Genomic DNA, 20,955 nt, shown 5'->3' with positions numbered 1-20,955 from the left:
TTTACAGCAGCGAGGCAGAAACAAAGCCAACAGGCAGGTGATGATGGTGAGAAGGTTCAACACAGAACTTTATTAAAGCTCTTTTCCCGTGATACAAATGTTAAAACAGCATGCAGTGGCTTGGTTTGAGGCACGTTACTACAGGGAGAAGGAACACTGAGCAGAAATAAAGCAGAAATCAATCCCATTACAAGAGTTTGCATAACTTCCTCTCAGTGACATTACCACCCCCCTTCACAAAAAAGCAAAACAAAAAAAGCCCAGTCACATAGTCAGCAACTATGAAGCAGACGTGTTAAAAACAACATCCATGTAAATAAAAGGCAGAGTAATCGATGCGAGAAGCTGAGAGGCACAGAGACAATATCTGTTGGGTTGGCTGACGGAGCACCGTGCTCGCTCACACCGCCGGAGGCGACGACGTGCCGGATATGTCCAGAGATCACCTGATCTCCCAACGCCTCAGAGTGCCGCTGAGCGAGACGCTGCTCGTGGCTCTCGTGACTGTTACGCTGATGAAATGGCAGAATATGAGAAGAAAAGTGCTTTCAGAAGAGCAGCCGAGCAACTCCTGTGCTTCTGATCTCCACGGCGACGCTCACCGGTCCTCTCCTCTTCAAGACAAGCATAACTTTCAGCATGGCGAGGGAGTGCATCGCTGTCTATGGAAACATCAAAGTTGAACTCTGGTCAAAGAAAAACAGACAGGCACGCAGCCACCCATCCTGCAGGCTGGTTGCCGTGGTGACGCCTCTCCTGCTGCCCATCATGAATGCAGCAACAGCTCAGAGGGGCTCCAGTCATTTCTACATTTGGCAAAATATGAAGCGAAACAATGAAAGATTGGTCGTGTAGGTGGTCGGCGCCGCTCGGGTCGTGTACAGGCAGCGTACAACCCAACGGAGCAGAGTCCAAGGGTAACAACACTCAGACAGTTAAGACAGCAAGCAGAGAATTCCATTCCTTTTGTAACATTTCCACCAATCCCATAATACAACCTGAGGCACAAGTTCTCAACTTTCACAGATTCTCGCGGTCGTCGTTTAAAGGTGACCTCATAGTGAGCAAGCAGCAAGTAGCATTTTCAATGACACAGAGGAAACACACTTGTTTACGTGGATAAAAAGACAATATATGAGGACCTACAATGATAAACTTCTCCTGCCAAAGATATTAAAATCAGGGAGGTGTGATGAGGGAGAGAAGCGCTGCATGTGCACGCCATCACAGTATGGTCTGCCTTCAACGGGAATGTTGAACAGAGGAAAGACGAGGGGGTGGGGGAAGGGGAGAGATGGTCACCAGCCCCGCAGGTATCTGTCAAAGATGTGTGCGTCTTGGGGGCTTCACTCCCACTCTGTGGTGCCCGGTGGTTTGGAGGTCAGGTCATACATGACTCTGGAGATCCCTGGGATCTTCTTGATCTCATTTACCATCTTCAGCACCACCTGCACACACCGAGAAGAAAAACGTTAAACTACAGCAGCGGGGGAGGCCCATCTGGTGGGGGGGATTTGCCATGTACCTCTTCTGGGATATGGTTGCCCGGCGTAGCGGGGATGCCAGTCATGAAATCGCTGGTGATGAAGGTGCGGATCACCACAGAGCGCCGGCAGGACGGCTGCTTCTGCAGCGGGTCCCGGTCAAAGTGCAAAGGGGTCAGGATGATGGGCATCTGGCTGATCTTCCCAGAATAACCTGAAAGACGGAAAGAAAATAGATAGACATTTAAATTCCAGTCATTCTAAATACTGGCATTTAAAAATCAGACTGAATGTAAAACTTCTACTGTGTAGAGCTGCTTTTTTCCCCAGAATAAATTGGGAAATTATTGTTTTAAAACCTGCACAACCCATAGAAAATTTGTATGTGAGATGAATTTTTAAAACCAATAAAACAAGATCTGCACGATTTACAACAATAATTGTTAATTAAGTAAAAATGGTGCAATTTGCCGCTCCAACACTAGATGTCACCATATATGTGGTCATAATGAACCTAAGACAGCTCACAGCAACACAGACAGAGGGTTTGATCAAACCATTTATCTCACTTTAATAATTAACTCTTTGATCACATGTGAACAGTTCACAAACACATCAGCTGAACAGCCAATCAGCACACAGCGAGTGAAAACCCGTCTGGTTCCAGAACATGCCAGACACTCTGGGAGAAGCACACACACTTACCAGACTCTCTAAGGATAGAATGAGCTTCAAAGTCAGCCTGTCTGAGCGTGCTGAGAACGCCTGTGGTCAGGAAGGTTGGGGTGACGTCTGTCGGTGGCTCCTTCACGTGGGTGCCGAATACATACACAACTCTGGGAGGAGGACACATATGGTGGAAGCATGAGTGAGTGCCCGGCAGGGTAACTCCCCGCAAACAGTGGTGTGTTTGTGCATCACCTGTTGATGTTATGGCACATGCGGGGAATGAGTCTGGCCAGGAACATGAGTGACTCCCAGTAAGGAGATTCTCTACTTGTGACGCCACACACATAGCTGTAGGAGCGGCAGTCGCCCTGAGGGGACAGTCAGACACACAGCACACACACTTGAGCACCAGCAGAAAAACACCTCTGAAGCAACCTTCATCTGTGTTTATAAAGCTGTTCTGATCCCTTTTCACTCCCCGCCACTAATTGTCTGCTGGCTCTCTTCTCATCCACAACTGGAAGCCACGGAAAACCTGATTCCCAGTTCCAGAGTGGCTTTCGGCTAAATTTAAAACTGGTTACAAACAGGAAGTCACAGGACAGACAGTGTCTGACTGTGGTGAGCTGGTTGTTAGGACCCGCCCCCTCTGCAGTCAAAACTGAAGGTTTCAACCATGAAAGTCTCAGCAGAACTCCCCACCCCACCCCCAGTCAAAACTCAAGCTTTGTGAGGGCGTGTTTTGGTTTCACCACAAAGTTCTGGAGGTGACGCCACGAGACAGAAAAAACATGATATTACACACACAACCCCCCTTCCCTTCCCCGTGCTACCTGGACTCCCACAGTCTTGATTGGCAGCAGGAAGGCATTGAGTGAATGAAGGCTGGTGATCTGCATGAGCTTCTCTTCCTCCTCATCTGATATGCACGACTTGACTCTTTGCAACAAAACGTGTGGCTGGACAGGAGACACACACTTTTAAAATGGTCATTAACTGATCAAACTTGTACATTATATAAAATCTGATTTAGAAAAAGGAAGTACGTCGCTTCGTAACCCTGCCCTGTTCTGTCACGCGGTGAGCGTGCAAGGGCGGGTTAAAGGGATGATGTCATCCCGTCAGTCCTGACCTTTTTGACGCTGGCGGAGAAGTCTGTGATAATTTTGAGGATGTTGTTGGTTTCAGCAAAGTCTTTGCAGATGAAGGGCTCCTCTGCACAAATGACCCTGATGGACAAACCAGGACCTGAAGGACACAGACATTGTCCCACATTACCTCTACCAGTATTACCAGTAACTACAGGACATTACTCTTTTCCAAAAGTGCCGTTCTTAAGATTGAAGCAAATGTAACAGAATGAAATGTTAGAAGAACCAGCGGGGAGAAAAGTGATCACAGGTGACAGCAGCAGCATTGTCGGATGATTCCACATCAGCACCTCCTGCCACATTCAACAGGGGAACAGGAAGTGACGGAGTCTTCCTGAGCGGAGAACTTGCCTGGAAAAGGGTGACGAGACACGATCTCCTCCGGCAGGCCCAGCTCTCGGCCCAGAGCTCTGACTTCATCTTTGTGGAAATCTTTCAGAGGTTCAATGACTTTTCCCTGCAGAGGAATGGACAGACGGACAGACGGACAGAAGTCAGTTAGGACATCGCAGGTCTGTCTGTTCGTCACTGAAAACGGTTGTACCTCGTCTCGCAGTTTGCGGATGAGCTCGGTGTCGTTGTGGTGTGTTTTGATGACGTCGGCTTTGCCACTGGCCAGATGAGAGGCGCTCTCGATGAGATCAGGCCGCAGGGTCCCCTGAGCAAGGAAGACCTCCTCCGGCTTCAGATTCATCTCTCCGATCACCTCGTTCGCTACCTGTGAACATGCAGACATGATGAGGCGGCCATGACGAAGGCGACTCATCCAGCACCACCAGCCAACTCGCACTTTGACAAACGTGTCTCCAATGATCTTCCTCTTCTCCTCTGGGTTGGTGGTCATGTTCAAAGTCTTGCTGATGCGTTTCCGTGGCGTCCTGTCCTCCTCAGAGATGGGGAGGGTTGTCGTTCCGTTGTAGAATGTGTGAGCCGCGTTCACCACTACATATTTTAGATCAAGAGGAAGACCGCAGCTTAGCAACAAAGTGAGCTTTACTGTCACTGTTTGACTGTGTTTGTGTCACCTTTGAGCTTGATGCCCAGCTTGGTGAGCGCCTCCTCCACACTCTGACTCTCTCTCTTCCTCATGAAGCCGTTGTCAATGTGGACCGCAATCACCTGATCCTGGTTGAGAGCTTTGTTGAGGAGAGCTGTGCACACCGTGGAGTCCACACCTCCACTCAACAGCACCTGGACAAACAAGGACAAATCAAGACTGTGGCTCCAACAAAGGTTCCAGGTCTCTCTGCAGTCCTCATGTCCACTGTTCAGGCTGAGAAACATAAGTAATATGATGAGCTTTGACGAGCTTTTAAACCTTAAACCTGATCATATCCACATTCATGCTAATGTTGCAGAAAGATTATGAAAACAAATCCTGTGCTTCTGACTGGATACAGCTGTGCACAGGTTCCCTCAGCTGTGCATACGCCCTCAACAAGCACAGTCGACTTCAACATTTATAATTAGTATAAGGATGGAGAAAGGATGACAAAAACCATTGAATTAACGTTCCATCCACACAAATACAGCAGAATCTTCCAACAGGAGAAAAGTGGTTTCCAGCAGGAAGAAGCTGCAGCACTCATGGTTACCTCGGCCTCTGTGGGACCATTAGCTCCCCTAATTTATCAGGACTCTCCAGAGATGAAGCCCAGTTTGAATCAGAAGGTGGAATCCGTCCACCGAGATGAAGCATGACTTTATACCAGAGGTTCCATCTCATCGTTTCACTCACCAGCACTTTAGACTTGTCCACCTTCTCTCTAATCTCATTGACACAGGTCTGTTGGCGGTTCTGTACAGTGAAGTTACTGGTGCATCCTGCAATCTCAAAGAGGAAGTTGCGCAGCATCTCCGTGCCTCTCTCCGTCAGGTCCACCTCAGGGTGAAACTGCGTTCCGTACAGCTTCTTCTGCTCATTAGCGATGCCTGACAGACAGAAAGACGTATCAGATGTAAACTCAGGTGTGAATAAAATAAAAAGCTTTGGCAGAGCGCTCACCAGCTATGATGTTGCCTGACTGGGCCACCACTTTAAACCCATCAGCTACTTTATCCACACTATCTCCATGTGTCAGCAGGACCAGTTCCTCCTTCTGGAGGCCCCTGATAACACACACACACACACACACGCACGCACCCACACACACACCCAAGCAGTGTTCAAACCTTTTAGACCTGATCTTCACAGGAAAATAATGTAAAAAGTCTGCTGCGCTCACACAGAAACCACAAATTATTGTATCAAATATAATAGAGCTTGTGTGTGTGTGCGTTCATGCGTGCTGCCTGTGATAGGGCGTCTGGTGACGGAGAGGTTACCTGAACAGAGAGCAGGTGTTGTCCAGGGCGATGTTGAACACTCCGTCTTCCCTCACACTCTTCCTGTGGACGGTGCCACCAAAAACTTTGTTCATCATCTGTAACACAGTCCTCAGGTCAAAGCTGCTTCAACTGGGCAATCAGGCAGGAAATGTTGCTGAGCAGCCGTGTGAATGAATACAAGTGGAGGGAAACGTACCAGAACTCTTAAATGCATTTCAACTCTGCTTATAGAAGTGCACACAAACACACACCTGCATCCCATAGCAAATGCCAAGGACAGGCTTCCCCATGGTGAAGATGGCGGGGTCAAACCAGGGGGCATCTTCGGCATACACAGACGCCGGACCACCCGAGATGATGATTGCCCTGAGAAAGGAAAGAACCAATAGTAGTGATACTGATGATAAGAGTTTTAGACGGTGAAGGTCACCAGGATGCAAGGCACATAAAAGCAACATATTCAAGATGTACTTTATTCATCCCCGTAGGGAAATTGCTGCTCACCTGTAGCCCTGCTCTCTGATGGCGAAGGCCGGCGTCTCCAAAGGGAGGATCTCGGAGCGGACACACAGCTCTCGGACCCGTCTGTCAATCACTTTGCCGTACTGGGCTCCGGCATCCAGGATGGCCACAGCCCCCTCACACGACCCATTCTGCTCTGTACTGCTGATCTCCAGCTGTGGTTGCAAACACAGCAGCTCAGTGAAAATGGCTGACAGACATCACAAGTCAGAATCAAGCGTTCCACCGCCAACCATCCTTTGGGAAAAGTGAGTCAATCAGAGCTTCACTAATTAGAAGCATGTGGGTTCAGTTAATGTGCTGTGACCATTCAGCCCAATAGCAGAATCACATGAAACCTACAAATTAGTCAAAGAAAGGACCCGTCTGGAATACTGACTGATCTCTGTTCCTCCCAGAACCGGGTCTATCTAACAGAACATCCCGCCTGGATGCTGGAAGAGCTAAACCCAGACGGTGATAAGGGTCAGAATTTACAGCTTCACCACGTCTGATTTCCCACAACAAACCTGGGAAGGACCCCACGTGCTTCGTGGAAACACTTCCGCATCGGTGTTTCTCCAACCAACTTGAGATTAACCTTCATTATATTTTTAGTTATCGCTGATTTCAGCCACAGAAACACTGGATGTTTATTTACACGTTAGCTTAGTAAAGACGAGAGCTGCTGCCGTCACACCGGCAACCACAAGTCGGCTCCAACTAGCTTCGTGACAACGTTAGCGAAAACACATCGCATTAGCATTAAGTGTGTGACAGCAGACGTTCAACAATAGTTATTAAACAGCAACAATGCCGTCAACAATAAGGACAAACAGCGTCGTCGCCCGGTTCGGTCCGCCCGGCTGAGTTAGCTGGCGGCAAAGCTACTGTAGACAGTGTAGCTCGTATTCGCCATTAGCCTGCTAGCAGTTCGGTGAGCTAAATTAGCGTGGCTATGCTAAAACCCACGCGGTGTCGGGGGCAAAGACTCTCGCGGGTGTCCCCCGCACACACGCGCACGATCATGGGGACGAACGTTTGTACCTGCGTGGAACACCTGACAGATCCGACCTGGCGCCTGAGCATCTGTACTCGACATGCTAAGGCAGCATTGCAACAGGCAAAGCGCTGCTACGTTCCTGCAGAGCGGACCTCACGGTGCCCTTCCAGTCCTTCCAACTTTCCCTGCGCGTTGCTCAAAGGCCGTCATTTACCGGTGGTTCACACCAGCCACAGGGGTTCTGCCGGTCCCGATGAGCAGGATGTCTGCGCTTCACTGACCTTGCTGTCTCCGTTGCACAGAGCCATAGAGGACCACCGTGTTGTGGATGAGCTTTCCCCGTTGCCTCGGTGTCCCAGATCTGAGAAGCTGCTGCTGCTGCTGCTGCTGCTGCTGCTGGAGCTGGTCGGGGGTTGGTGCTGCTACTGTTGCGGTGGCTCCGGCTCCGGTTCGGCTCCTCCTCCGGGTGCAGAATAAACTTTGCCCAGTGCGAACGCACGAAATAAATGTGTGTTTTCAGTGGGTGGAGCACAAAGTTGCGTCCAAAAATATAAAATCGAGTCTGGCCCAAACACGTAGAGACACTCACATCCGAGACCCCTTATTGAAGCTCTACCTTCGAGTTCTTACGGCGGGTTTAGGGAGAAAATACCCAATTAGAGCGGTCCTTTTATTCCCAGTCCGATGTATAGATTTAGAATATGTTTAAAATATTTATAAATCAGCACAAATGTAATTCCAGCTGGGTTGACCGCGAAGACACCAGGATCATAAAAACGTTTAAAGGCCAAATGGAAGCATTTGTGGGTTCAGTACCTTTCTCGAGGGCACCGCGGCAATGCTCTGAAGGTGTACTAGATTCCATGCACCTCAGCCCAGTCCCCACCAGACGGAGCTACCACAAAACCTAAACACTTCAACGCGTGTGGATACAGCCTAGATTAAATTGGCAAACTTTCTGTAATCGCCTTTAAACTTTAACTTTAAAAGCCACCAAATCATGTATCAGGCGACAAATGCGAAATAGCGACAGTATTAGCGCCACCTGGTGGTTCCTGTAACAGATGCGTTTGACAGGTGTGTATTACACCTGAAAACACTGGCGTGACACAACAGCGGTTGCACCGACGCGTAAAAAGTCTCGTATATGAGACGTATAAACAGTTAAAATCACATGAAATCAATCACAGAAACTAGAAAAACCGTCAGAGAGTTCAGACCTGCACCAAGCAGTTAATTTCCCCCCATACTGTAATTTACACCAACACTAGTCAGCTGATACCTTCAGGAAGCCCGTCTGCCTGCGTGTGCTGCTGGTCTTGTGTTGGAGGGTTGGACTCATTAAGGATCAGTGACTGATTATAGACAATGATTCTGAAGAGACACAGAAGAAAGTTATCTTCAGTTACTGGAGGTTGTTACTAAGTGTTAAGCAGCGCAGTAGTAAGCAGTAGTGACAGTTATACAGCATCAAAGCCACTTGGTCTTGGATGTTGTTACATCTTTGGGGATTGAATCAAGTTGGGCTTTTACGGCGTCTCTTAATGACAACTATCGTTTCTGGTCATCAGGACTCACTGGGAGACGGACAGACATATGACCTTGGATTAGCTGTAGCTTCACCTTCTACTGTCACATGCTGCTCTGCATTAAAATGCTTCTGTGTTGTCACATGACATAGTGGCCCACTAAATGGCTTCACGCGCACCCGCAGCAACCACAGGCCAGAACACGCCGTCGCTCATTAGCTAAGAATGAAGCCAGTGTCGTGACCAGTTTCAGCATGCCGACATTTAGAAACGTGGCTAAAATGTGGAATAAAAGGATGAACGGGTGTTAAACTGTTTTCCTTGTTCTCTCGAGCTGGACGCTTCCATAAGGATTTAAATGAGCATTGGTTAAAATTCATTCCTGAAGCAGTCATACAGGAAGTGTTTTGATCACTAGTTCCTTTAAGGGTCAGTCTGAGGATGACAGAATGTATCTATGGAGCTCTCAATGGACTCTTTTCACAGTCATCATGTTGTAGGTGTAAAACATTTGCAGATGAGCGGGGCTTACAGTCAGTGTCCTGATCTTGTTGTGTAAATCTCCTGTATGAAAGGCTCAAAGGGGCATTTGGAAGCAGCATATTAATTTATTACTTCTTTCTTCTTTATCACCCTTAACTTCAGCTACACTATTGGTGTATTGGTGTTTACCCACCTTCTATGACCTAATTTTATCTTCTCTGCTGTCAATACGAATACACATATGAAAACAGACGTAAGAACATTTGCTTTTACGTTGAAATCAACAGTGATTTAGAGAATGGAGCAAACAACAGAAAAACCCTTTCAAGTAATCTTTCATGCTCAGTGCCTCTCCCTGCTGGTCACACAGACAATCAACACGTCAGCAGCCCAGTTTCCAGGTCGATGTTTTATGGTAATTTAAATGGCAGCAAAGTCAGCAAGGGCGACCTCAGGGTGATTTACACTTAATATTTCAAGTGCTACAAAAGTAACTAAACAAAGTATTTGTTGTGAACACAAGTTGCTTTATTTTTTTACATACAGGGTTCGAACATTTGCCCAGGTCAGATTCAGGCACTTTTTAAGGGTTGTATGATGCTATAAACATGGCTACACGACCAAGGGGAGGAGCAGGGAGGAGCAGTTTCTTTATGCCCTTCTCTGCTCCTCTCTGATGTCCCTTGCTCCTCTCTGATCCTCTCTGCTCCACTCTGCTCCTTCCTGATTACCCATGCTCCTCTCTGATCCTCCTCGCTCCTTGGAGCAGAGTGGAGCAGACAAGAGCAGGGGGGAGTCGGGAGGAGAAGAGAGGAAGCTCAGAAGCTGTCCATTGATGTCCACCTTCTGTCACTTGGTGGCAAGTTTTGATTTTTTATGGAAAATTTTGCAGCAAAAGCTACAGATCGCATCTTTACTGTGTGTAATGGTGTAATGGTCATGGACACCGGCCATCGTGTCTTTTTGGGAATGTGAATGTGGCACATTTCTTGGAAGGAAATCTTTGATGTCAATTTACCTCGGAACGGAATTCTTTCTCTCTTGTTTTGACACGTCATCTGTCGGTCGGGGACAGATTTAGAAGCTGCACACAGGCACTTCCGGGTTTTCCGTGTTGATGTTCTTCCTACTTTGAAATTAAACGGTATAAGTTTCTTCTTGTTTGTCGTGGCACTAATGCGCAGTTGATCAAATCTGGAATATAAGAAATTTTGTCCTGTTGCGTATCACTGTAATCCGGACTTTAATGTTGATTTGACATGCTGTCCTCGTCACCAGGTACGCATGATGTCTGAGCTTTCATTCTCCTAATTCTTTTCTGCTCGCTCGTTTTTGTCACGATAATGCTGCACGTTATCCGATTATTTCCAAATGTGGCTAACATTTGAAATAATCTGGTGCTTATTCAGTCAATATCGCGTACTTAACGGGTCACTTCATTCATTTTTCTTCACAACAAAACTAAATTATGACGCAGCGCAGGAGCCCATCAGTGGAGGCGGCTAGAATCCCATTCTTTTCATTTTACTGGGCTGATGTTGCTTTTGGTTTGATTTTGCTTTTATTTCGCGCATGCATGTATGTAATAGAATTCATGCTTATATGTATCCACTCTGTCAAAGACGTCCATCTGTGAAGATCCAGTTCAGTTACAACTGGAACCAACTTTATTTCTGTAGGATATATGTATTGCTGAAATGATTACGGCTTTATGATGTCTTAAATCGCGAGAATATATGCTGATAACGACCCATGACATTTCAGTCATAATATGAACTGTAAAGTATTTATTCCAGATTAGGCTCAGATAGATGAAACCACTGAATAAAAGATGTTAGTGAATTTGTAGCTTGTAGCTCTGATCTCGTATAAGACATGTAATTACATGCACAACTACCGGCTGCTGAAAATCTGCTTTATTTTTTTGATGCTGTAGTAGTTTTAATCAAAGAGACTCGTTGGGCTGGTTAAGTCACTGTTTCTGTTTAACCTCCAACATTGTTCCTGTATTTATGCAGATTATCTCAGGGCCTACCTGGGTTGAGCCCTTCCTCTCCAGGATGGAGCGCTCAGATTTGCTCTCGCACAGAAACGGGCGGCAGAGGAAGGCGACGGGTACATCACCTTTACTGGATGGAATGAGGGGAACACATAAGCGAGAGATGAACATTGCTGTGCCAGAAGAAGAGGCAGAGGCTCTCATCGGAGATTCCGACTCTGACAATCACGGGCACAGAGTGGAGCGTGGGATCCGAGGAGAGTTGGGTAGTGTGTCGCTCCTTCTGTTCCTCTATGTGCTGCAGGGGATTCCTCTGGGACTGGCTGGTAGTGTTCCTCTGATCTTGCAGACTAAGAAAGCCAGCTACTCAGACCAAGCCTTCTTCAGTTTTGTCTTTTGGCCATTTAGTCTAAAGCTGTTGTGGGCACCACTGGTGGATTCTCTTTACTTCAGCAGGTTTGGCAGAAGGTAAGAACGTGTGGCTGTTGGGATTCTGTCTCTGGATAGTCTAGAATCCCACCACCTGTCTCCCCACCAGGAAGTCATGGCTGGTCCCCACACAGTACCTGCTGGGCTTCTTCATGATCTATCTCTCTGGGACGGTTAATTTGCTGCTGCAGAGTGAAGGAGGACCTCAGATTGTACCACTGACGGGAGTCTTCTTCATGCTTGCCTTCCTGGCGGCCACACAGGTAGCTCCTCTGCTCTTCATTAAGTTGTAGTCCATTCTGCTGAGGCATGTACATGGCTGCATTAGCAGTATCTTTAAGTCCATTCCTGTGCAACCCTGACAACATTATGTTGCTGTTGATAGAGGTCTCCAATTCTCCTCCTCCTTTCAGGACATTGCTGTAGACGGCTGGGCCCTGACGATGTTGTCCAGAGAGAATGTGGGCTACGCCTCTACGTGCAACTCTGTGGGCCAGACAGCTGGGTACTTCATGGGCAATGTGCTCTTCCTGGCTCTGGAGTCTGCAGACTTTTGTAACAAATACCTCAGAGAGGAACCCAGAGACACGGGCATCGTCACGCTGTCGGGTAGGAGACATTGAAAGAAGGGCAGTGGCCTGAGTGATCAACTCAGGCCACTGCCCAGCTCAGTGTTTTTCTGCTCTCTTCTTTTCTAGACTTCCTGTTCTTCTGGGGAGTGATCTTCTTGGTTTCAACCACCTTAGTGGCCATCATGAAAAAGGAGAGTGGGGAGGGCAGAGGGGACCGTGGAGTCCAGGTGGAGACACAGGGTGTGATGGAAACCTACAAGCTGCTGTTTTCCATCATCAAGTTGCCCACAGTCTTCACCTTCTGTGTTCTGCTTCTCACAGCTAAAGTACATCAGTGTGACAGTGTGAAGTATTTGGTTTACGTCCACAACACCTGCTCAAGACTGAATGTCCCTCTGCTCTTCTCTTAGATCGGCTTTTCTGCGGCAGATGCAGTGACTGGCCTGAAGCTGGTGGAGGCTGGTGTTCCCAAGGAGACGCTGGCGCTGTTGGCAGTGCCTCTGGTGCCTTTGCAGATCCTCCTGCCTCTGGTCATCAGTAAATACACTGCAGGACCCAGACCTCTGGATGTCTTCCACAAGGCCTTTCCCTTTAGGTTCTAAAACCCTCTCAGACAGACACATGCCCACACAGAGCTTCCACCTAAAACCTGTTTTTGTGGCGATAGGTTGCTGATGGGCCTGGAGTACGCCCTGCTGGTGTGGTGGACCCCCAGTGTGAGACAAGAAGGAGGGTTTCCTCTGTACTACTATGTTACAATACTGCTCAGCTACTCAGTACATCAGGTTTGACATTTCACCTTTTCCTCTTTGTTGTGTTCATTCAGCTTTTCCCGGAACTAGAACCTCTGCCTAAATTCCATATTATCTTGCTGCATGAAATTACAGAATGCAATAGAATGCAATATTCAACCAAGGAAATATACATATTTCGTGAAGTCTTTGAGTTTTGCTGCCTTTGAGGTGTGATCAGTGTGTTGCTCCATCAGGTGGCGCTGTACAGTATGTATGTGGCCTGCATGGCCTTCCATGCTAAGGTGAGTGACCCCCTCATCGGTGGCACCTACATGACCCTGCTGAACACCGTTACCAACCTGGGTGGGAACTGGCCCTCCACTGTAGCCCTGTGGGTGGTTGATCCCCTGACGTTAAAGGGGTGTCAGGGGGCCGTCGAGCAGAACTGCAGTTCTGCTGCAGCAGCGGAGGTGAACCGTCAACTGGAAAACATGTAGAACAACAGTTCTTTAGCTGGCCTTCACTAACACTTCTTCCCTCTTCAGCTCTGCGTTGACGCGGGTGGCGCCTGTGTGACCACACTGGACGGCTACTACGTGGAGTCGGTGGTGTGTGTGGTGATTGGGCTGCTGTGGTGGCTCTGGCTGGGGAAGAGGATGAAGCAACTGCAGGAGAGGAGCCCTGATGCCTGGAAGTGCAGAGCGAATTGTTGACCATCATCCATCCACTCACAAACTTCAAAACCTCACTTTTTACTCTGCTGCTGACTGATTAAAGTAGTCTTTATTTTAAGTCTTTTCAGCTCAACCCTATTATTTTTTACTTCAGACTCATGTTTGAGTCTTGATGGCATCAAGAGCATCTGTCTTTCACTCATTTGTTAATGTTTTAATGGTTAAATCTGTTTTATGTTCCACCGATGTCATATGTGCCTTGTTTCGGAGGGTTTGAAGCCGTCCTTCCAGTCCTGTGGTAGGAAGCTGTTCTGCCTAAAAAATTTTTTCAATGGGGATAAATGCACTGACAAACAGACTTGAGGCTGATCCACCTGCTTCTACTTGTTGTCATGCGTCTGACCTGTGATTCAGCTCTTTTGCTCTACAGATGATGGATTTACTCATCAGAAAGGGAAGATTTTAGCGACATATTTATTTAAACCAGCTGTTAATCCTCATCCATCCAGCTGGTAGACCAGCTGAGAGGATGGACACCAACGTGTTTATGATCACATATTCTCCATATGGATCTTTTGACGAGACCTGTGTGATTTATTTTATACTGAGTTTTTCAACTGGCTTTCAGCTGGCAACTCAACTTTGCCCCACCATGAGGCTTTCATACCAAAGTCTAGAGCAGGGGTCGGCAACCCAAAATGTTGGAAGAGCCATATTGGACCAAAAAAACAAGAAACAAATCTGTCTAGAGCCGCAAAAAATTAAAAGCCTTATCTAGGGCTTATAATAAAGGCAACACATGATGTGTCTATATTAGCTGCATTAGTCTACTTTCCAAATGATAAGTAGGTTACAAATACATAAATGTTTATTTTCCCTGCAGCGCATCCTGGAGAGAATAATGCACCACGTGGCCACTCTGCTGTACGATGGCACTTCAAGTTTAACTTCCATTATGAGATGTTGAAATTAAATATTTATTATATACATTTATACAGCATTGGAAAACTTTAAGAATGTTTGTCACGTTTTCCCTCCTACAGAAATTGTATTAAAACAATTTCCATTTTCATATTTTTGAAAAAGCTCCAGGAAGCCACTAGGGCGGCGCCACAGAGCCGCATGCGGCTCCAGAGCCGCGGGTTGCCAACCCCTAGTCTAGAGGAATACTGTATCTGACATCATTCAGTTTTGATATATAGCTTGTCATTAAAAAAACGTTTCTAACTGAACCTGAAGCTTTGACGACAGACGAGTTTCTTCACAAACACACAAGACTCACGAGGTCACATTCTGGTCGTATTTTATGACAATTCTCACTTTTCAGGAAAACGCCTCCTCACCCGAACGCGGATATAGCAAGATGCAAATACTGCCAGGGCCTGATGCTGTTTCAGAACTGTGTGCAGATCAGCTGGTCTCTTTCCCGACGGCGCTGCTGAGGAAAGCATGATGTGACCAAGCTGGATCACACCGGATCGGCTGATCAAGTCACAAGAAACACACCTGAGGAGCAAATCTGTAAAAAAAACTGTTCACACATCAGTCAAGAGTCTAAAAAGTCAGCGTTTTCTTTGTTCTACATTAATTTAGGCTCCCGGCCTGGTTAATCCATCGTCTCCTAAAACTCCATTAAGACATGAAGCGTTGATCCGCCGCAGAGCCTCTAATTGCCACCACACCTTTACAGACCACAACATTCACACCCACCAACCACATCACTATTGGTTGCACCAATGCCCCAACAGGGAATTCTGGGAGCTCTTTGGGGTCTGTTCCAGCATAAGATGACCCCATGTGTCAATATGAGCAGTCAATGCAGCACTGTCAACCACAACAACCCAAAGATTGGTGTAAACTGCTTGGGATAGTGACCTTAAAACAAATTTAAAATTTGAGAAATTTTTTGTGTCACAAACATGAGTGTTTATTCCGATGGTTCATGCCAGGTCGCTGTTCGTACCAGTGGTGCAGATACTAGTAAAAATGGGATTAAAAGGTTATTTAACTCCTTTCAGGCCCAGAGATTCTTCAGTCCAATTCATAATTCATGGACATTCGTGGAAGCATTACCGTTAAATAAATAGCGGTTTCCTCACTGGCACTCGTGTTTAGCACAAAGCACTTTGGACGACGTCATGTTCTGCAAACCGTTTGCAAACGTGATGGATTTCAACAGTGCTCCTGCTCTTAGTTGGGCTGCAGCTCCTCAAAGAACTTATCAGTCCTACTCCGTGAAGGTCAGAAGACGGTGGTTGTAAAATCTGAGGTGTGGTCAGCGCAGTGAGGCGGCCTTTACGAACACTCGACTGTGGCGCACTGGAGTTCCACACCCACATCTCCACTCTGGGCGGTGACAGGATACGTAGTGTGGATGTGCAACATTGGAATTGTCTGTAGCATCCATATTTTATTTGCTCCGTTTCTTAAAATACCAAAAGAAAAAGAAAAAAAAGTCATGAAATAAAGTCCCAGGAGGCGCGGTGGGTCATAGGTTCATGCGTAGATGGTCAGGCCGCTTGGGTGCAACAGGATAGGCTGGCTGCTTTATCTGAGCCAGGCTGACCCCAGCCGGCTGACGGATAGGGAGGGGGGCCGAGGCCTCGGAACTGCTGGTGATGTCCATCTGCTCAGGCGTGGACAGCTCCATGGCCTGCTCCTGAGGGGACTGGAGGATGCTGGGCCCTCCGCCGGGAACCAGGGGGCTCCGAGCCCAGCTGTCCCCAGCAGAGAACTTGACTGGGCTGCAAAAAAGAAAGAAAACACACACACAACTGATTTGGGGACAATAACAACCAGATGTAGACATCACAGAAGAAACACATTAGGACAAATGACAATTTATCCTTGTTGTTTCCATGGGTGTGGTTGGAAGAAAGCAGTGCCATACCTCAGCGGGGTTCTCGGGCTGCCCATGATCCGCCGAGGTGAACGGATTTTGGGCTCGAAGGAGAACTTCTCTTTGATGTTTTCTAGGACTGATGGCGCAACGTAGGTAAAACCCTGGACACACATTAGAGACAGATCACAGATGCAGGCAGGACTAGTTTGAAGACGAGACCCTGATCAATCTAAAGAAAATGAAGAGAGATGAAGAGTCGGTGCCATTTTAAGGAGGAAACGTTACCAAAAAGGCTTGATTGGCACTCTCGCTGAGGGTCGAGTCGTCTGGGCTGTCAACTGGTGTTTGACTGGTGAACTTTGAGTCAAACTGACTCACGTCCTCAGCTGATTGCTGCAGAGACCGATTTTCTAATGAATAAATACACATGTAGACAAAGAGCTGGACTAATTTTTCCTCCTTACCAGGAACGGCTTGAAGGGCGGCTCAACTTTCCGGGCCAGTAAATCCTCCCAGTTAATGTGTCGAAAGAAAGGATGTGCCTGTGACCAACAGAGCATCACAGAGTCAAGGTTCCAAACATGGTGATGTTTGTCAGGCCAGCAAAGGGAAACAGTTATAGCACTTATCCAGGTTATAGCCTCACACACTCATGTGCACAGCTAGATCCTGTGTTCTAAATCTGTAAATGCACAGATACGCCTCTATTGGGTGAGAAGCCAAGTGCACACCTCTGACATAAGCTCAATGGCTAATTAAGCCCGTGAAGAACCATGGTGCTTCAAACGCGTCTCAATGGGTCCTCACCTGCACCTCTGTGGCGTCTCCTGCTCCCGCTCCCAGACGTGATGAGGCGTTTCTCTTCAGCAACTGTACAACCAGCCGTCAAACTTTAAGTCACATACTCCCACAACTAAACTGAACAGAGCACACGTGGAATAGCAAGTACCCGCTTCAGAAGATCTCGGGCTTCCTGTGTGAGGTAGGGAGGCAGATTGAGTTTACACTTGAGGATCTTGTCGATGGTCTTTTTGCGGTTTTCACCAGTGAATGGCGGCTGCAGGGAGGAAAGAGTTTACACCAAACTGCTTCACCAGAGAGAAATCCTCAGAAAAGCTTTGACTGACCGCTCCCGTCAGCATGTCGTACATCAGAGCACCCAAACTCCACCAGTCCACAGCTCTGTTGTGTCCACTCCTCATCAAAATCTCCGGGGCCCTGAAAGACAATGTGGACACGTCTGTCACCGAGAAATGTGATGGGAGAGCAGAGCCAGCAGCTCTACAGTCACAGAACAACAGCTCACATGTACTCGATGGTACCGCAGAAGGTGTGGGTGACCGTTCCATCGTGAATGGACTCTTTGCACAAGCCGAAGTCCGTCAGCTTCACATGTCCTGCAGAAAAACAGAAGCTTTAAAGACATCAACATTCTAGATTAGTTCTGAGACGGGCTGGGAGTAGCTGGTGTTTGACATGTGCAGATATGAATAATTCTGATGGAGATAAGAATCTCCAGACTGATGCACATGTGTACATGAACAAAGACCTTGGCTGTTGAGCATGATGTTCTCTGGCTTCAGATCTCTGTAAATGATGCCCTTCTGATGGAGATGACCCAGAGCCATGGAGATTTCTGCCAGGTAGAAGCTACAAAGGAAAAGCAGAGACCTTTGAGATGTTGACAGTGACCTGCCACTTGCTTGTGGATGCAGTTTTAGCTGTCCCACTGTCATTCTGTCCCTGCTCCACTGCTACTGAGCTTTACCTCTCTTTATATAGCAGCAACACTGATGGGGGGTAATAAGAGCAACAGGCTCACCATGCTGTGTCTTCCATGAAGATGCCCTCACGCTCCAGCTGCATGAAAAGTTCTCCACCTGCAGAGATGAAGAGGGTCAGTGACGCAGAAACACAGATGGATAAAGTGCCCCTAACACCACAAGCTGTTCTCTTGCTCTAACACAACAGGTTGTTTCCCTTGCACTAACACATGTTGTTCTCTCGCTCTAACAATTAAGGCTGTTCTCTTGCTCTAACATCGCAGGCTGTTCTCTTCCTCTGACACTAAAGGCTGTTTCTTCCTCTGACACTAAAGGCTGTTCTCTTCCTCTGACACTAAAGGCTGTTTCTTCCTCTGACACTAAAGCTGTTCTCTTCCTCTGACACTACAGGCTGTTCTTTTGCACTAAGACTAAAGGCTGTTCTCTTGCAATAACACCACAGGGTGTTCTCTTCCTCTAACACCGCAGGCTGTTCTCTTGCACTAACACTCACGGCTGCTCTCTTGCACTAACACGGCTGTTCTCTTGCGCTAACACTAGAGGCTGTTCTCTTGCACTAACCGCTCAGGTACTCCAGGATCAGATACAGCTTCCCTCCAGTCTGGAAGGCATAGATGAGATCCACAATGAAAGGGTGCTTCACTTCCTCCAGGATGTTTCTCTCTGCTTTGGTGTGGGCTGTGTCCTTGGCATTACGGACAATCATAGCCTGTGCAAACAGTATCGAGGAGTGAACAGTCAGTGCTTCCTGCTGCTCTCCTGAGTCACACTTGTAGGCTTGCTCATCTCCCCATCAGCAGAAGAGAACTTTAGTCAAAACAACACTTTCTACGTAGCCCAATATGACCACAGAACAGACGCAGCACATAAGTATTACAAATGACTGAAGACTTCTAACTATATAGTCATTGTTGTCCAGCACTACGGGAGCAACACTGAAGACAGTGGTTTTGCGTAATGTGTTGTCATGAATTTCAAAAAGGAAAGTAATCAAATGGTTGGTTGCAACTCATTTAAACAAGGCTGAGCTGCAGTGAGAGGGCTGAAACAGTCAGTCACAGTCTGACCTAATCTCAGTGCCAGATGCAAGACAAGTACATAGACGTGTTCATGTGTAACTGCAAGCCTTCAATACCTTCTTCAAAACCTTCATTGCAAATATTTTGCCCGCTCCTGCTCCCACCACCTTTCGAACTTGAAAAACCTGCAGAGAAGAAAAAGGGCCTTAAAACCAAAAGTGTGACATGCTTCTGGCCTCCCTTCTTGCTTGCTGGCACTAGCCTACCTTTCCATATCCGCCTTTCCCGAGGACCCGCAGCAGCTCAAAGCACTCTGGCCGGATGCCCTCCGTCCCTTGGTTGACGCTGTCCTCCGATATCTCAATCTTCTCACAGTCATCCATGTTGCTGCATCAATGTTCAGGGATTCTTTTATTTTTCACAAAGTCCAAGGAACACGTGCATATATAGAATGTGCTTCATACTTACAACTCAAAGCCACTACACTGATCCATGATGTCATTGAGTTGAACCTGAAAATCAATCACTAAATAATTTTAATCTTAAAACAAAAACACTTTGGAGCATAAAACATAATGAGAATACAGGTGATAGACAGTTGTATAAACAAAGAAATAAAGGAGAATAGATGGAATGATCAAAAGACATCAATAAATTACAGATAAACTTGTCCAGAATAACTCAATCCCAATCAGCACTTCAACCATTTGTTTCAGTATCACGATGATGATGCCCCTCCAGAAATAGCTACAATGCATGGGCAGCATTTCATCAATAATTCAGGTGGGAGATAATCATTTACAAATACTTTAGAATCGATTCTTCGTTGGTAACAATGTCACCATTCTGCAGCATCATCAGATGTGTGGCATTATTCTGGAGCCCTTCTCTAAATTGTTAACTGCAGGTGGCAGAAGGAGCTGCTCTGATCAAAGTTGCTTCCAACAAGAGATTAGTAGATATTTCGCAACAGTTGTTTAGTACTTTGTTTCTGCCGGCTAATCCTGCACACAGTAACCGATCTATATCTGCCGCATGCTTTTATAATACGAGGCATGCAGTTATTTAACTCCACAGCATCTGCAGGAGTTCACTAAAATAAACTGTTGCACACGGAGCCACATTTGTCACTGCGGCACCTTTGGCCAAGTTAGGCTGTGTTTGTGCACCGTGACAGCGACGCTTTAACGCCTGACAGCGTCAACAGCGAAAGCCACCACAACACGAAGCTTTCCTCCTTGTGAATTTAAGTCGGAGGGTTGAAAGCTCAGTCACCAAGGCTGTCAACTTCACGGTTTGCGAGCTAGCATTAGCTGGAGCCGCCACAGATTGAGCAGGCCGGAGCTGCAGGAGGAGGCCCGAGGTGCTCGCCAGGCTAACGGCTAGCTGCTCCCCAGACTTTCTGCTGTGACAAGTCTGGTATTTTCGCTACATTTCTCCACTCAAGTACCTCCTCGTTCTCGTCGTCGGAGACATTTTCCTCCGGTTGGTCTAAATCAATGTCAAACACTCCAGCCATTGCAGCGCTCCGCTCGGTTGGCTCTGTCGCGGACCACAAGAAGACCAGGCGTCCCCCACCTCATGGACAAACACACACCACCGCCGCCATAACCGGCTACTACACTGAGCATGCGCACAGCGACACAGGGCGAGCGGGGCGGGGACACTTGCGACGTTATAAATATTCCTTTTAAATATTGCGACGCACATTAAAACAGCTTCTCTCATGACAAAAAAGAAAGCAATTAGCAACA

At 47.2% G+C, this 20,955-nt stretch overlaps 3 protein-coding genes across 9 annotated transcripts; 1 reads left to right on the top strand and 2 right to left on the bottom strand.

The window, feature by feature from the left end:
* Positions 1 to 41: 41 nt before the first annotated feature.
* Positions 42 to 7,738, bottom strand: gmps (guanine monophosphate synthase). 4 transcript variants are annotated; one of them, XM_057049097.1, is made up of 16 exons: positions 7,418 to 7,738; positions 6,137 to 6,309; positions 5,884 to 5,998; positions 5,630 to 5,727; positions 5,310 to 5,413; positions 5,043 to 5,236; positions 4,330 to 4,495; positions 4,095 to 4,246; positions 3,849 to 4,022; positions 3,656 to 3,761; positions 3,286 to 3,401; positions 2,987 to 3,130; positions 2,406 to 2,521; positions 2,190 to 2,320; positions 1,526 to 1,698; positions 42 to 1,448 (listed from the first exon to the last, which is right to left on the bottom strand). In XM_057049097.1, the coding sequence occupies exons 1-16, from the start codon at positions 7,442 to 7,444 to the stop codon at positions 1,347 to 1,349; spliced, it is 2,091 nt and encodes a 696-aa protein (XP_056905077.1). In that variant the 5' UTR covers positions 7,445 to 7,738; the 3' UTR covers positions 42 to 1,346. The 4 variants fall into 4 exon arrangements, with proteins under 4 accessions (XP_056905077.1, XP_056905080.1, XP_056905076.1 ...); XM_057049100.1 differs by having other exon boundaries at positions 2,987 to 3,112; positions 7,418 to 7,729; XM_057049096.1 differs by lacking the exon at positions 7,418 to 7,738 and adding an exon at positions 7,181 to 7,330.
* Positions 7,739 to 9,968: 2,230 nt separating this feature from the next.
* On the top strand, positions 9,969 to 14,788 carry slc33a1 (solute carrier family 33 member 1). 3 transcript variants are annotated; one of them, XM_057050283.1, is made up of 9 exons: positions 9,969 to 10,007; positions 11,167 to 11,615; positions 11,686 to 11,839; positions 11,990 to 12,185; positions 12,275 to 12,474; positions 12,559 to 12,743; positions 12,816 to 12,933; positions 13,137 to 13,352; positions 13,428 to 14,788. In XM_057050283.1, exons 1-9 carry the CDS (start codon positions 9,984 to 9,986, stop codon positions 13,593 to 13,595), a joined length of 1,710 nt encoding a protein of 569 aa, XP_056906263.1. In that variant the 5' UTR covers positions 9,969 to 9,983; the 3' UTR covers positions 13,596 to 14,788. The 3 variants fall into 3 exon arrangements, with proteins under 3 accessions (XP_056906263.1, XP_056906266.1, XP_056906264.1); XM_057050286.1 differs by lacking the exon at positions 9,969 to 10,007 and adding an exon at positions 10,152 to 10,292; XM_057050284.1 differs by lacking the exon at positions 9,969 to 10,007 and adding an exon at positions 10,229 to 10,426.
* rps6kb1b (ribosomal protein S6 kinase b, polypeptide 1b) lies at positions 13,695 to 20,834 on the bottom strand. Of its 2 annotated transcripts, none has more exons than XM_057050287.1 (15): positions 20,652 to 20,834; positions 19,670 to 19,713; positions 19,468 to 19,588; positions 19,318 to 19,386; positions 18,744 to 18,891; positions 18,221 to 18,278; positions 17,948 to 18,048; positions 17,705 to 17,795; positions 17,526 to 17,616; positions 17,348 to 17,455; positions 17,206 to 17,268; positions 16,863 to 16,940; positions 16,684 to 16,791; positions 16,447 to 16,559; positions 13,695 to 16,300 (listed from the first exon to the last, which is right to left on the bottom strand). In XM_057050287.1, the coding sequence occupies exons 1-15, from the start codon at positions 20,718 to 20,720 to the stop codon at positions 16,045 to 16,047; spliced, it is 1,518 nt and encodes a 505-aa protein (XP_056906267.1). In that variant the 5' UTR covers positions 20,721 to 20,834; the 3' UTR covers positions 13,695 to 16,044. The 2 variants fall into 2 exon arrangements, with proteins under 2 accessions (XP_056906267.1, XP_056906268.1); XM_057050288.1 differs by having other exon boundaries at positions 19,670 to 19,727; positions 20,652 to 20,820.
* Between the last annotated feature and the right edge of the window lie 121 nt (positions 20,835 to 20,955).

Source organism: Takifugu flavidus, chromosome 12 (assembly GCF_003711565.1).
Source record: "Takifugu flavidus isolate HTHZ2018 chromosome 12, ASM371156v2, whole genome shotgun sequence".
In the NCBI taxonomy this organism is placed as follows: Eukaryota; Metazoa; Chordata; class Actinopteri; order Tetraodontiformes; family Tetraodontidae; genus Takifugu; species Takifugu flavidus.
Note: the sequence above shows the minus strand (reverse complement) of the source record. Positions and strands in the feature narration are given on the sequence as shown.